At 32.9% G+C, this 16,315-nt stretch overlaps 1 protein-coding gene across 3 annotated transcripts in view; it reads right to left on the bottom strand.

The window, feature by feature from the left end:
- Positions 1 to 12,132, bottom strand: part of LOC148600391 (neurexin-3-like) — a 54,975-nt gene extending 42,843 nt beyond the window's left edge. Inside the window, exons 1-3 of one of the 3 annotated variants that reach the window (XM_088558024.1) lie at positions 11,613 to 12,132; positions 6,599 to 6,900; positions 4,594 to 4,617 (exon numbers count right to left, since the gene is read on the bottom strand). In XM_088558024.1, coding sequence (XP_088414150.1) covers positions 4,594 to 4,617; positions 6,599 to 6,900; positions 11,613 to 11,664 — 378 coding nt within the window. In that variant the 5' untranslated portion in view covers positions 11,665 to 12,132. The remainder of the gene's footprint in view (positions 1 to 4,593; positions 4,618 to 6,598; positions 6,901 to 11,612) is intronic. The other 2 variants (XM_088558025.1, XM_088558026.1) reach the window with 2 other exon arrangements.
- Positions 12,133 to 16,315: the final 4,183 nt, after the last annotated feature.

Genomic DNA, 16,315 nt, shown 5'->3' with positions numbered 1-16,315 from the left:
GCTACATATTTTTAAATTTTTATATTTTGTTTAAAGTGTTATAGGAAACAAACATTTATATAACCTTTGGTCTTTGGAGATATAAATTAAATAGAATGTATTATAAATTTCAAAATTAATGGAGATAATTCTGTAAATGACTGAAATACAATAGAAACTATTGGTTTCTGGAATTATCTCCTAAGACCATATAAAGATTAGAATGAACATTTTTTTTTTAAATTTACAGACAAAAATGTGTAGCCTTTTGGCTTTTTTATATCACATATTACAGAATTTGCATGATACTTACTAAGATTTCAACAATTAAGTCTTTATTTATTTTAAGTTTAAGGAAAGAAGGGAGTTGGTACAAAATAATTTTGGGAAGAAAAAATATTTCATTAAAATACTAAGTCAAATACAAGAATCCATAGAATGTTTGAATAAGGGGAATAACTCATGAAGATTCACAAACCAAGAAGGAATAAATTGTGAAGATTTAGCAAAAGGGGAATAACTCATGATAATTAGGACAGTATGAAATGGGGAATAACATGTGACTGATAAATATAGAAGCACTACACAGTCATATACATGTACTAGAAAACTTAATAAAATAAAAGTCCACTACAAATAAAAATAGGTATTAGGGAATTAAAGTGGTGGATTATAGCAAATCAAACAAAATATGTAAATGAATATGACATGACAATGACATGACAATGTGATATGGCAAATGTGATTTGACAATTACAGGTTTCATATTTTGTGATATTTAACTTTAAGTTCTTCAGCTTTTTTCTCTATGGTTTGATTGGAATATTTTGGCCGCTTGACATTTGGAATCTCTCAGGGTGGAAATTATAGCCATTTTCCGTCCATGACATCCTCAATATTATATGACAATAAGGTATTACAATGCGATACTAGTATGACAATATGATATTGCAAATGTGATATGATAATGTGATATGGAAAATGTGTTATGACAATGTGATATGGAAAATGTGATTTGACATTGTGATATGGAAAACGTGTTATGACAATGTGATGTGACATTGTGATATGACAATTTGATATGGAAAATGTGATTTGACAATGTGATATGACAATGTGATATGGTAAATGTGATATGACAATGTGACATGACAATGTGATATGGTAAATGTGATATGACAATGCAATAAGACAATGAATGATGTTGTTGACACAGACAGGTACAATGGAAAATGTGCTTTAATGATTAAAAAATAAACAACAAAAAAAGCTGACATGGCTTTGATAAACCAAAAGGGTATCTACTAGTAAGCTGTCATTAATGAAGCATATTCTGAGGTTATAACATGAACTAACAGAAATATGAAACATGTATTTCATTGAACTGTGACAGTGTTTCAATCAAAGCTGGGAAGATCTGACTAGGAACAAAATATGTAATTTTGTCTTAATCAAAGCAGGAACAGCCTACCCTGAAAACAACTGGTGAACCTTATTAGTACAATGTATACCCTTTATTTTTTTCTGTCTCTTCTATAAAATCCATTATGGCATGACTGTACTTTTTACCTAATTAAATATCAGTATTAAATGTCAGTCTTGGTATGAATCAGGCAGAGAGTGAAACATGGTATAAAAAAAACATGTAAGTGTTATTTGACCATTTACACCATCAGAATGAATCAAGGCACAGTTTTCCATATCATTTTGGTAAATTGAGATAATTTCATAGAAATGCATTAAAATGAACATTTCAAGGGCAGAAAACTCTGACAAAGACCTAACATTCTACTGAAGCATTGCAGAGATAAAGTACTTTAAATGTATTAATTTTCATGGTGTACTAATTTTTGCTATTTTCACAGAGAACAGAAAAACTGCATGAAAATGGAAACTGCGAAATTTTAATCTTTCACTCTTTAATATGCTAGTCATTTTGTTTGAAACCACAAATATTGATACCTGCTAAAATGTTTACATAACAGAATCAAAGAAAATTAGCACCTGCCAAAAGTTAACTATGTTTACAGTAGTGAGAAATAATCCTTAAGTGAAATAATATTGGTGAATTTTTAACATGCATGTTTCTAATTTTTCCCATTTTGCCTGATTTTTACAAATACTTACACTTAAATATGATGATTTATATCAATTACTGCATATGACTTCTGATTTTTTGCATCATAAATAAACACCAATTTTTCTTTATTTCATAAGACTTTAAGCTATCATTGCTTTTTTGCTTAACTCTATGTATGTACCATCACTGACACTGTCTTGGAGAAAAGATTAACTCTCAAAACCCAAGTTGTGTAGAATTGACAGTTCTGATTTTTGCAAAACTGCCAACTTCCTCATCCCATATTTACAGATGTATATGTAATATTGGTGAGCTGCCAGCAAAATTAACAAAGATAGAAACAAAACTGTATCACAGCCAACTCTGATTCAACTGGAAAAGTACGTTAAATAATAAACTTTTGTTCTTTCATTTATATGATGTTAAATTGATATTTTTACTCATGCACAATGTGATGGTTACTTATGATGAATTCATACCCTACAGTAAAATAATACACTTTCTGGTCTAAAAATACATTAATAATAATGTTGATATCAGGCACAGATCCAAAATTTATAAATAAATGGGTTCTGTTCTAAAAAAAAATTATAGTAAAGAAATTCAAGCCCATCCTTTGTTCATTTTTATATTAATTTTGAACAAAAATAACAAAATTTACAAACAAATGCATGGGTGAGGGGGGTTTGAACTTGAGGACAATCTCTGTGAATCAACCACTGATGTGTGGTTATGAAGTGTAAGAATTACTCTATGAAGTTTAATAGTTAAGAGTGTTGCAGAGTTTAATCATTAGTGAAAACTCAAAATAATGGTTTAATATCAAAAAGTTTGTTCAAGGAATCCTCAGGCTTCTTTAAAAATATGTGCATAACCACCATGAAATGTATACATAATCACCCTACAATGTATAAATAACCATCCTGGAATGTATATATAACCACCTTGAAATGTATACATTACCACCCTGAAATGTATACATAACAACTCTGAAATGTATACATAACCACTTTGAAATGTATACATAACCAGCCTGAAATGTATACACAACCACTCTGAAATGTATACATAACCACCGTGAAGTGTATACATAACCAGCCTGAAACCCTGAAATGTATACATAACCATACTGAAATGTATACATAACGACTCTGAAATGTATACATAACCATCCTGAAATATATACATAACCACTCTGAAATGTATACATAACCACTCTGAAATATATACACAACCACCCTGAAATGTATACATAACCATCCTGAAATGTATACATAACCACTCTTAAATGTATACATAACCATCCTGAAATGTATAAATAACCACTCTGAAATGTATACATTACCATCCTGAAATAAAAAAAAACACCCTGAAATGTATACATTACCATCCTGAAATGTATAAATAACCACTCTGAAATGTATATAAAGCCATCCTGAAATGTATACATACCAACCCTGAAACATATACATAACCATCCTGAAATGTATGTATACATAACCATCCTGAAATGTATACATAACCACTCTGAAATGTATACATAACCACCCTGAAATGTATACACAACTGTGACCTGCCATTAATGTATACATAACCACTCTGATATATAAACACAACTGTGACCTGCCATGAATGTATACTTAACCACCCTGAAATAACCTTGAGTGAAATGATGAGGAATGGAAAGATTGCTATGAATGTATGGTCAAATGGTTATGAGCTTATGGTCAAAATGGATTTATGATCCCTCTGCCATTGAAAAGGCACACCAAATCAGTTAAATGATGATGACAATGATATTTTGTGCATTATATCTGGTGATAAAATGGAGCAAAGCAGTCTACTTTTCTAACTCCATTCAGAAGAGCTTGTTTCTGAATATCTTCAATAATTTACCAAAGGACATTTTTCTCATATTTACAAAAGATCAGTTATAAAATTCCCACAATACATGTACAGCTCATTTGCCATTTCAACAGTTCAATGACACAAAATCTTTTTCCTTTAATTTCTAAGCCTACATGAGTTAACTGGTCACTGTAAATCATAGATGTGACAGTTGCCTCTATGAAATCTGAAATAACATCCTTTGGAAAAGATATTCAGAACTTGTTTTAGAATAAACATTCTGAAAGAGAAGTGTATTATAGAAAATATAGAAAAAAGACACTAATCAACAAATATCTGTCAGAGGATTCCTTTTCTATTATTCTAAAATTTCAAAGAAGATAACAATACCATATTCAAATCATATTAACAAATAAGTTTTGGTAGATTTCTAAATACTTAAAAAAAAATACATGTATATATTTGTTTTTGTATGTATCAACATTACAAAGAAATTCAATTAGTTCTTTTTAAAAAAATCTCAAATGAAAAAACAATACAAAATGCATGATTTTGTATACATGATTTTGAGGATAATAATTTTCTGATATTTTTTTTTTTTGTCACAGTAATTAAGCACACCCAAAATAATTAGAAAAAGAATCATATTAAATTTGACAGATTCATGCAACAAATTTTAGACTTACACATTCTTTCCCATTCACTGTATTCTGCAGATATTGTTTAAATACTTATATATGTCTCACCCAATATATAATATATACATAATTATATACAAAAGTTAGAGCTAGGTCAACACCCACAACAACACTTGAAGATTAGAATTAAACTCTAAAGGCATTGATGTTAACCTTCCAATATTTATAAAGCGGGAGGTCTTGCTCTCAAAGTGGGAGATTTTCTGAGGTTTTGTTTTCGTGACTTGTTTAATGTTCAGCAACTGACCTTATTTGAACTTAATTACTTCAAAGAGCAATCAAAGGAACCAAGGTTATAGTGGTAATCAAAAGAATGCAATCCAGGGACAAAGACCAGAGATGGAAAACAGACATACACAACACAGAACACAAAGTAACCAAAATCATACATACAAAGTAACAAAAGCAAATGAGCAACTCGGACTCCACTAAAAACTGGAAGCATGGACCAGGTGCACCAGTAAGGGTAAGTGTCCTCTGCTTTTCTTGAAATACCTGCCAAGTTGCTCATAAAAAGTCAAGTCTGGGGTAGACAAAAGAGGGAAGGAAAACTATGACACGTTGAATAAATCAGTTTTCATGGTGCAGATGGATACACCGTAACGATCCATGAGTTCATGATGACGACCATAACACTTCTGTAGTGATGACTACACTTGTAGCAACATAACCCTGTACCAGAAGCCTATTTGTTAGAATTCTAGCACGATATAAAAAGTCTGTGTCAAAGTTAACTGTGAAAATTTCTGATAGTAAATTGATGATCTTTATCACAGGTTTGAGGTTAAGTTGTTTAGACATTAAGTAGTTTTTGTTCTATTTGAGATAAAATTCAACTAAGATGAGAGAAATTTCCAAAAGCAGCTAAATCTCCCACACTGACAAGGGTATGTGAGCAGATGGTCTAACTTTTTTATTGAAATGTCAGGAAGCTGCCAACAAAAGTGAGAGACTTAACACCTAAGGTCAAATTGTTCTTGGTTCTCAGCTTGACTTCTTTCAAAGGGATTATTTAGCCTTTTTAATGACGATTTCCATAAAATAAAAATAATAACAATAAAAAAAAAACAAAAAAAAAAACAATGTGATAGTTACTGTCATCACTTTGTTGGACATATTAATGGAAAAAAATCTCTCTATTCATGTTTTCATGAGCCTGAGAACCAAGGAATTCTTCTTGACCTAAGGGAGGAGGACCTACTCAAAATATTTCAACTTACACTTGTATACTATTGAAGAATAATTTTTAAATTATGTCTGGATTACATACTGTATAATCAAAATTATACATAGTATACATGCTATTTTGCTGATCTTGTGACCTTCACCTTTACACAACCTTGACCTTATACAAATACTTACACATAATTTCTCATTTATAATACTCTGTTATACAAAAAAAATATAAAAATAAAAAAAAAATCAAGAGAGGCATTGATATGAAAAAAAAAATTGATGATGGATGAGGGAAAATTTTGGTAAGCATTTTCTCTAGTCCAAATTAATGTATCTAAGTTAATGCATTCTCATTGTCTTATGCCAAAACAAAATTAAATAAAAATAGCATTTTTAATTAGAAAAGACACGTTAGTGTTTTGATACACACACCATTCTGATTCCACAACATAATATCATTCAGTCAATGACTGCATATTACTGATAAATATATCATCAATGCATTTTGACTACTTAAAACATTTATAAAACACATAATATTGTGTCATGAGAAAGTCTATAAAATCAGTTTACAGTAATACATACTTGAAAAATAGTCATTTGATATTTTTTTTATTATATATTAAACATGTACACAATGTTCATACAGCTTGAAGACTGAACTTTAATAAAATACTTCATAACTGATGAATAAATTTAAGAAGAAATAATTTACATGATGAAAACTATCAAGAAAAGAAGCGAATACATTTTACATAGGAGATGAACTGATTTAAGGTGCCCATCGCCCTGCATTTTTAACTTGAGTAAAACCTACCCTGATAGCAAGCCACATTCTAAGATCTTCATTCTCTCTGTCATCCAACCAAATCAAACCATTGTTTTCATTGGTTATGAACTGGAAGGTGAAAGTCTCATTTACGGAAGGTGTAAAGATGTCCTTCTGCTCATAGAAAACTTTGTCGAAGTCGTAATGAATGTAGGCATTGCCATGGAAACGAACAATATTGGAGAAGTATTTATCCATGTCCGTGACATCGTATCCGCTAAAATAAGTTCTGGATCTGTCAATCTGTCCACCTTGAGGTTGGATAATGGTACCTTGTGATGACACATGACCTGAAAAAGTGAGTTATTTTTTAGGTGTTATTCTCTGTAAGAATCAGGCCGTGGGTGAATCATAATGGAAAAAAAAACACAAGTCTTTCCACGTGTTATCTGAAATGAAGAAATGGTATTCATTTTTTTTTTTAAGTGTCAGTAATTCACAGTATAATTAAATTATATAAAATGCAATGAAAAGATAACTCAATTTCCCCCTATCATTCTACTGGAACTTTGAACTCTTTTTGTCACCTCTAATAGACCATAAATAATATGTGACCAAATTATCAAATTTGTGCGTTTTTTTTCTGAGCAAATTCATTATTTTTCAATTTATTCTGATTCTTAGAGATTCTAGCACTTAAGATTAAGAATGTAATGAGCGGGCAGTAACTCTCTCCACCAGACACAACTCACCCGTCCTAAAATTTGCATATATTTGTTAATTTAACTTAATCCAATCATTGGGATTTATCAAATTCTTTCTGCAGGCAAAAATTTATGCTTATTCTTAAATATGCCTTTAATGGATAAATATACAAAAGAATGAAATTAAGGTTAAGGTCCTAATTGTTAATCTAACAATGGTCCTGATTTTACATGCAGTGGTAGATTCAACTGGGGAATAGTCGGGAGGATGGGGTCATTAAAATGGGGACAAAACTAGCCTAAGGGGAGGTATGTGTCAGTGATTTCCTATAGAATCAATCAATCAACACCACTCTTCCCACTCCATGCCCTCCCCCTCCTTGGATCCGCCTGAACCAAGGCCAAGTGAGTCTAAAAATAAATACTTTTTGGTAGAGATTCCACATACTTTGTAAGAAATAATTCCAAGTCATCTTCCAAATATACAGAGGAAGATGTTTACAAAATTCTTGAATTTTTAATCGACAACATATTTGTCCAGTGTGGTGGACGTGTTTTTCGACAAACGGTTGGCATTCCAATGGGAACAAATTGTGCTCATTTATTTGTTGACCTATTCCTTCACTCTTAAGAGGCTGACTTTATAGCTGATTTGATCAGAAAGAAAGAATATCATTTGGCTAGATCCTTTAATCTCAGTTTCTGCCATATAGATGACGTATTATCTTTAAACAATCCTAATTTCGGGGATTTGATACATCGCATCTACCCCAAAGAACTTGAGATAAAGGATACTACAGACACTGTAAGGTCTACCTCATATCATGACCTACACTTAAAAATCGATGGTAAAGGAAAACTACTGACCAAACTATATGACTTTTCATTCAGAATTGTCAACTTTCCTTCCATCTGTGGCAACATCCCTTCAGCATCTGCATATAGCACAACTCATACATTATGCCAGAGCTTGACGAAACTACACAGACTTTTTGTATCACGCTAGAACTCTAAAAAATAGGCTTCTGGAACAGGGTTATGTTGCTACAAGATTGAAGTCATCACTACAGAAGTTTTATGGTCGTCATCATGAACTCTTGGATCGTTATGGTGTATCCATCTGCACCATGATTTATTCAACGGGTCATAATTCCTTTCCTCGTTTGTCTAACCCGGACTTGACTTACTATGAGCAACTCGGCAGGTGTTTCTAGAAAAGCAGAGGAAGCTTACCCTACCGGTGCACCTGGTCCATGCTCCTAGTTTTTAGTGGAGTCCGAGTTGCTCATTTGCTTTTGTTACTTTGCATGTATGATTTTAGTTACTTTATGTTCTTTGTTGTGTATGTCTGTTTTCCATGTCTGGTCTTTGTCCCTGGATTGCATTCTTTTGACTACCGCTATAACCTTGGTTCCCTTGATTACTCTTTCAAAATCGTTTTTTTCCAAAAGATCTCTGGGGACCATTTCATATGGTATCAGTTAGGGGTGAGCAGCTGCCAAAATCTAGTACTCCATCCTTATTATATATTTGGATTCATCAAAATGTATCAGGCGCGGATCCAAGACCAAGGACTGGCGTACCGGGTGTACCCCCATCCCCCCCCCTAAATCGGCAGGAAAATTTTTTTTAACAAAAGTTTCGCCCCATAATATGTTTTGCCTTGCTTTGCACTGCATTTAATTCAATTAACGCCCCCTAAACTCAAATCCTGGATCCGCTCCTGTGTATACCTTACCACACAATTTGTGTGTACTTTTGTTCTTTTGTGAGAGACTTTTACGGCAAGGGGAATGAAACGATCATGTAGAAAGGTGTGGGACATAATGGTGCTGGAAAACGAAACTACATGTACTATTTTTTGTTCATACTAATTTACTACATGTAATTGACCATATAAGCCAGTGGCGAAATCATATCTAGTCAAATGTAGCTAGCCATGAGATAAATGTTTTCTTATATAAATATTACTGGTATATAAAGAAAAATACTGCTTCGTTTAGTTCTGTAGAGTTACTGAGATATTTTTTCTGACCCCCATTGCACCCCAATTTTATAAGAGGAGTTCAAAAGTAATGAATATAGACAAACAGATAAAGCAGACGACATGAAAACAAGCAGACATTAATAGAGATTATCCAACATATATAAATTGATTATCTTATAGCGATTACTCACCTTCTGATTACAGCACTCCTCGGTTACTTAAGCGCAACAGAAATTATCATGCATTCTAGTAATACAATGTATATTTTTTGCGATAATTCACATTGTTTCCGAAGTATAGTTGAAGTGTGGCTTTTTTCTCTCTCCATGGAACCCAAATCTAGTTCAAATTTGCAATAGGTGATTCTTAATAGATGCGGAATGATGATTTCTTGATTTTGTTTTAGCAAGACCAAATTTGATAATCTGAGATCCAATTGATATTTTGGGCGGTCACATTTGCCGAAACATGAGAAAAGATTATATATTTGTACATAATTTATTAAATAAAACCGATGTTATAGATTCTAGATCTCAAAGTTCTAATATGATAAACGTTCAGTTTTGTTTTCATTAGTTTAAGCAATCTTTTACAGGGATGATCACTTGTGCATATCCAGGATGGAGATAAAATCAACATGGATTAACTTTGTTGCGTCTGTTTCAAGATAATAACCCATATACACACAGAATTTTCCATTCATGCCAATTCTAAGCTCTGATCATGAACCACCGAGAGGGTTCGCGTTTTCAGTACGAAAATTAAAGTCATGGTTCAATATTGAAAACTCTGCATTACAGGTATACACGGCTAGAACTTCTAATTTGTTTTTCTTTAACGATTGCACTAATTTTGATACTTTCCAACATCCCATATTTTAACTTTAAAAGTTGCCGCTATGTTTCTTGTTATGACATGGCGGTGGGGAGGTATTTTAGGAAAACTTGGTTTATTTTTTGCAAAATTTGAGAAAATGAGCACACGATAGCTTGACCCCCTAACAGGCGTTGAAAACTTTCCTGAAAGCAATACCAACTAATCTTAAATATATACACATGCCTAGTTGCAACTGCTTAGTAGTCCTTGAATGTTAAAGAGTTTTATTTACACATTTTAAACGCGGTTGATTAAAGCCTTTTTTGTATAATAACCACCTAAGAAGACCACAACTTTTTTTGTACATACACGAAGATGCAGAGATATAAATTTTGCATGTTAATTGTCTACAAAAATCCATTCTCACATAAATGGAGCATGTTTATTAATCAAGACATCAAAGGGAGTTATGATTATCAACGTTTACAGCTTTATAGTGACGTCTGTTCGAGCAGGGCCGGATCCAGCCACTTCAGAAATGGGGTGCCAGTCTCCAAAAAGGGGATGCTAGGACATTATTTGCCCGTTTTTGTCAATTTTACACATGAAAATGGCAAATTTTCCAATAAAAAGGGGGTGTCAACCCTTGCACCCCTCTAGATCCGCCTATGTCGAGGCTGTCAGATGTACCCGGGTGACGAATAAATCAATTGTAGATATTAAGCGATATAAAGGAAAAGGGGCTCAAAGAAAACCGCTACAGATACTTGAAAACTATAACTTCGAAGAAAAACAAATAAAACACATATGAACCAAGAAAATCGAACACAACCAAATAAGAACAACCAACAGCGCCAATTGTACTAGTACATACACTTATAATGTATGTCTTAGAACTATAAACAAATTTTACATGTACACCACAAATCACCTAGATATATATATATATATATATATATATTGTAGATCAAGGATTCTTTTCAAAACAAAGTAATCGTGGTTAAACAGGGGGCGGGGTCCGGGGATAGGACCCCTCTTTTTAGGTTAAAATAATGTTAATTATGTGCATTTTTGAGTGGCAAAAATGACCAGATAGCCTGGCGCTCCTCTGGAACCCCCTCTAAAAATCTCTGGATTCGTTCCTGAAAGTTAAATGTCGCCGATTCCCTCACAAACCCGACCCGGGCAGACCCTCAGGGTCCCTTACCAAATATATTTGACTTCGTAACATTATGTTAAACTTAAACATGCGAGTTTTAAAGGTAAAACGGACCCCATGGAGACCAAGGGAGGGGGTCCGGGTGATAGACCCCCTTTTATTGGATAATTTTGTTAATTGTTGACAAAAAGAAGTAAATCAAAGCCTGAACCAAACAAATCCGGATAAAATCACCTTCCAATGCTACTGAACAAGGATTTTATTATAAGTTTGGGTTTCATAAATAAATAAAATTATGAAGCAATCAAATTGTGTGTTCATCGACTGCTTGTGACGGAACATGTAAATAAAATGTTTTTTTTTTTCAGTCTTAAATAGATCAAAATATCTACTCACCTACACAGGTCGTAACATACACCACTAATAATAATTCTATGAAAACTTTCATCTTTTCAAATAAACTTTTTACTTCATTTCTTGTGTACGGTCCAAGTATTTTTAAAGTAAATTTCCGTCAACTGAATCTAACACTGTGTCAAAAATTAAATATCTAAAGTATTTCCGTAACACCACTTGATGAAAATTCTTAAGAATATGATCCACTTCCCTTTGAAAAGTGTTGCACTGATATGTTCCAATGAAGTTGCAGAAGCTGGTTAGTGACGTCAATCCCCACAACGCACCTCACTCATAAACGAAATATGATGGCTTCTGATACGATCTCAAAGCGCAAAGTTGCTAAGGATAGAAAATGTACAGCTTTGGTATGGTGATTTATGACTTATATCTTTGTTAGTCTTCTCATCCTTTAATCGTAGATTATTATCTCCAGATTTACCTCAGGGTCTTTTTTATTTGTAGATAATTAATGCTGTGGTACTTTACTTGTCACCCTCCCTTGTGCCCCTAGCGGTGGATATGCGATGAAATAAATAGACGTCGCAACTGATTTTGATAGACAGTTGTTCATGTTGCTGTAAGCCAAAAATAGTAGAGAAAATATTTCTTCTGATGAATCGCCTCCATTCACTCACTCATCAATGAGGTTTCAATAAGGATAGTCAATTAATGTGTTTACCTGTTCGTGCTTTACTGGGTTTCAAAATTCTTCGTCGAATTGGTGCGCTTGATCATCGTGAATAAAAGGGACTCTGCAGTTTTATCTGGCGTTGTTTTCTTATTTCAAAATTCCCGATCAAAATTATGCAACAAGATCATTACAAGACTAAAATATGATTTAAAATGGGTTTTAAGAATAAAGGGGACTGAAGTTATCCTGTAGGATAAAAAAAAATGTGTCTGTCCAGAGGTACATGTTTTGTGGTTTCAAGATTCCCAATAGAATTGTTCCAACAGTCATTGCAGATCCTGACGCTTTTTAAACCCAAGAACGGGTGAAATAAGAAAGAAAACTACATGTATGCATAAATAGATCGAAAATTTTATGTATTTTCACTTGATATGGCATGCTTTTATTGTATTTCAATGTACAACTATATTACGTATTCAAGGATGTCATAAGTCTTTCTCAAGTAGATTAGCAGTTTTTATTTGGATTGATTTTTGCGGTGTCTTCTAGCTATTCCAACACTTTAAAAATATATATTCTGGATATTCCTACATGCAGAGAACAATGGATGTTGTTTTAGTAGGTTTTGTTGTTTTAGTAATTATTGCCTAATTAATTTTACAGGTAAATTTGGGATTCAACATTGGATTTAAACATTTTATTAGCAAAATTATAATGTGTTTTAGAGAAATGTGGGGCTATTTTTTTGCCAAATTTATATCTTTTTTCATGGTAATAAACATATAAAATATAGACTTAAAATGTTGAAATATTGGAAAGAAGATAGAGACTGAAAATTAAATTCAGTTAATTAATAAACAAACGAAGAAGCCGTCCATGCCTTCACCTTACTCCAGTACCAAGCCGATGGTAAACGTGTCCCAAGAAAACGCAAATACCGAGAGATCGACTGACAACACTAAAGATTCGTCTACAGAACCAGGAACTCACATTAGTCGTTTGCTTACGCTGCTTCTCGTCTTTTGCATCTAGACTAGACTTGTGAACTTTTGACTAGTGCTTGGGCTGTTGCGCTTTGTATGTTTTATTTATGCATTTATTGTATGATTCTTTTAAACGAATCATGTGTACTTTAACTTTATTTACTGCTTTTTCATTTATTTACAATGTTATCAGTGTTTGAATATTATGTACTTATAAAGTGTGTATTATCAATGACTTATTGTCATCATGAATATTGAATATTTAATAAAATTGTGAAAAAAATCTTATTTTTTTATTTGTTAAAAAAAGGAAACTTTAAATGACACCTGCAAGTCTAAAATTCATAAGAATTTTCACATGAAACCTTTACAGATCCCAAATAAAATTTCATACATACAGCAAAAATGTGACAGGTAACTCCAACACATTTAGAATTCCAATTAAAGTTTTGTTTTACAGTATACACAAACTTAATCCCTTGTTTATACAACCGTTCTGGGTATTCCTACATGGATTTTATAATTTTTACCTATAAATTTTAGAATGTTGGAATAGCCAGAATAAACCATTTTTGCATCAAAATGTAACATAAAGTGTATAATTTTCCATATGATGTCAAATTAAGTTGAAAAATATACTCTTTTTTTTTTTTATAGAAAAGACATTTCATCTTAAGAGCACGTAGAGTTTACCATTTTATTTCGAATGCTTACCCTACCGGTGCACTTGGTCCATACTTCAGTCTGGGTTGCTCATTTATATATGTCTTAGTGGATTTGTCTTAGCTATCTTGTTTTGCCCATTTTAGCTCTCTTTAGCTTTTGACCCGGGCTATGAGTATTAACTTTCAGCATACAATAAAACTGATTTATAATTTGACGTTGGTATTATGAATAATTTGCATGAAGATTAAAAAAAGATGAATTTGAATTGTCTCCCATTGGAATAGATAGGAAAGTTTCTTGCTCTAGGATAAAAGGGTTGATACGCTAGTGGCGCGTTAGTCACTAAATAGAATGATAGATTTTGCCCTTGCTGCAAGTGGAGCAAGACTTTATGTTACAAATCCCTTTTAACTCCAAGGCTTTAAATGACTCAAATTGAACATAAATTTCGTCAACTCTGAACTCCGACTACCGTTGAACATGCTATAGAAGCTCATAATACTATTTTCAAGATATTGTGAAAAAGCATTTTATACAATCCGATGAAATACTATCTTTCACAAAACATTTTTCCGTTTCGCAAACTGCCCCAAACCATCCAACTTCAATAACAATACACCATTATTTTGTCAAATCTGTCTTCATTTTGACTCCAGGGTAAAAGAGGTATATATTAAATTAATCTTCCCGACATTGAATGAATCACCTTTCTACAGGTAAACCCAATACACATCCCTTGTGTAAATGCAGCTACCAGGTGCAGATAAAAGATCAAAAATGTATAATGGTTTTTGGGGCTCACCGTGGGGGGGGGGAAGCTACTGATGCTGAAAGACCGGTAAAATACTCCAATAAAAATCACTGTTACAAGGGAGGTTTTTTAAATGGGGGGGGGGGGGGGGGTTCAGGTTACTTATAAGATTGGATATGTTTTTTTTATATATATTACATACACATTTGAAGATGACAACCTTAAACAATTATAATAAATTAATATACATAGTAAATTCTATGGATTTTTTTTTTTGGTGGTGGGGGGCGGGGGGTAGTATTCTAAGTATGTCTCAATGGTCAATTCCTTATATCAGCCTTTTTCAAATTTTGTTACACTCTAACCATGGCTGGACACATGGGAAGGGTATCAAGGGTCAGCCACCCCTTTTGTTGGAAAGTTTGTTAGTTTTGTGTAAAATTTGGGCAAAAAGGAGAAATAATAGTGTGAAACTCCCTTTTCAAAATCTCTGGATCTGCCCCAGAAATGGTATGGCAAGTCAGCTGCTGGAGACATTTTATCTGGAAAGGTGTTACATTATCAAAATTGGGTCAACATCTCTGCATCCAAAAAAATGGGGTATTAGTGATACCACTTCATGTAATGGTGAAAAAAGGGGGATGGCAAAATATTCAAATTGGCCTAGCTAAAAACAAACTACATTTCGGATTTTGCTGAAAATTTAACTTAATTTGCATTTTGTGGTACTTAACAATTAAGCAAAGTTTGAATCATTGATTCGTTCTCAAGTTATCATCTGGAAATTGTTGGGGAATGGACAGACGGATGGACATGTACATTTAAGAATGGTATCACGTAATACCTGGCCACTTCCTGTGGCAGGTATAATAAATTCAAAGTTCTGTAAAATTTCACGTACAGGAATAAATTCTGATCATCTTTAATCTCTTGATTCAACATTGTATCTCGGAACATTAGAATTATAAAAGAAAGATTCCTGTCAAATCACTAGAAGATATTTCTCTTTTTATCTTATAATTTTGGTCGTTTTGTCCTGCAGCAAGTATACTAATACATGTACTACACCATGGGTTTTATGCAAATTTATGCTTTGAAGTTAGGTATATCTTCTCCTTCAGAAATGTAACGTTAAATGCATAACTGAGCTAGGCATACCTTGACTCTTGCAAGTAGTTGACATTAGAAAGCATCAAAAATTGTTTACAGCATATGCCCCATCCATATGAAGCCATACACCAAATTCGAAATCAATCCATCCATTGAGAGCTGATACCATTACCACAAAATTTGGACAGATGGATGTAATAGTGGAGGGACAAGATGATTCCAATATACACCCAATACATGTATGTCACACTATGACTATTTGATGTATCTAATTTTGATGGGTGAATTTACCATCACCTCCAAGAAAAAAACTAGTTTTTTTGCTTGAAATCTTGATCTTTCTATAATTTACCCCCCCCCCCCCGCAAATAAAAAACAAAAACAAAAACAAAAAAAAACAAACAAGAAAAGAAAAAAAAAGAAAGAAATTCACTTTCTCTACACTAAACAAATATTTTTTTCTTCATGACTCATCTGAACTGAAATCCTACACTGTAAAAAAAATTAAAGAATGCTGTGTTCAGTTTCACCACCAGTGATACCAAGGAACAAAAAGAAC

Source organism: Perna viridis, chromosome 13 (genome assembly GCF_037379345.1).
Source record: "Perna viridis isolate PV_CMFRI_1.1 ecotype Kerala chromosome 13, ASM3737934v1, whole genome shotgun sequence".
NCBI lineage: Eukaryota > Metazoa > Mollusca > Bivalvia > Mytilida > Mytilidae > Perna > Perna viridis.
The sequence above is the reverse complement of the archived record's forward strand: the minus strand, read 5'-3'. Positions and strand labels throughout refer to the sequence as shown.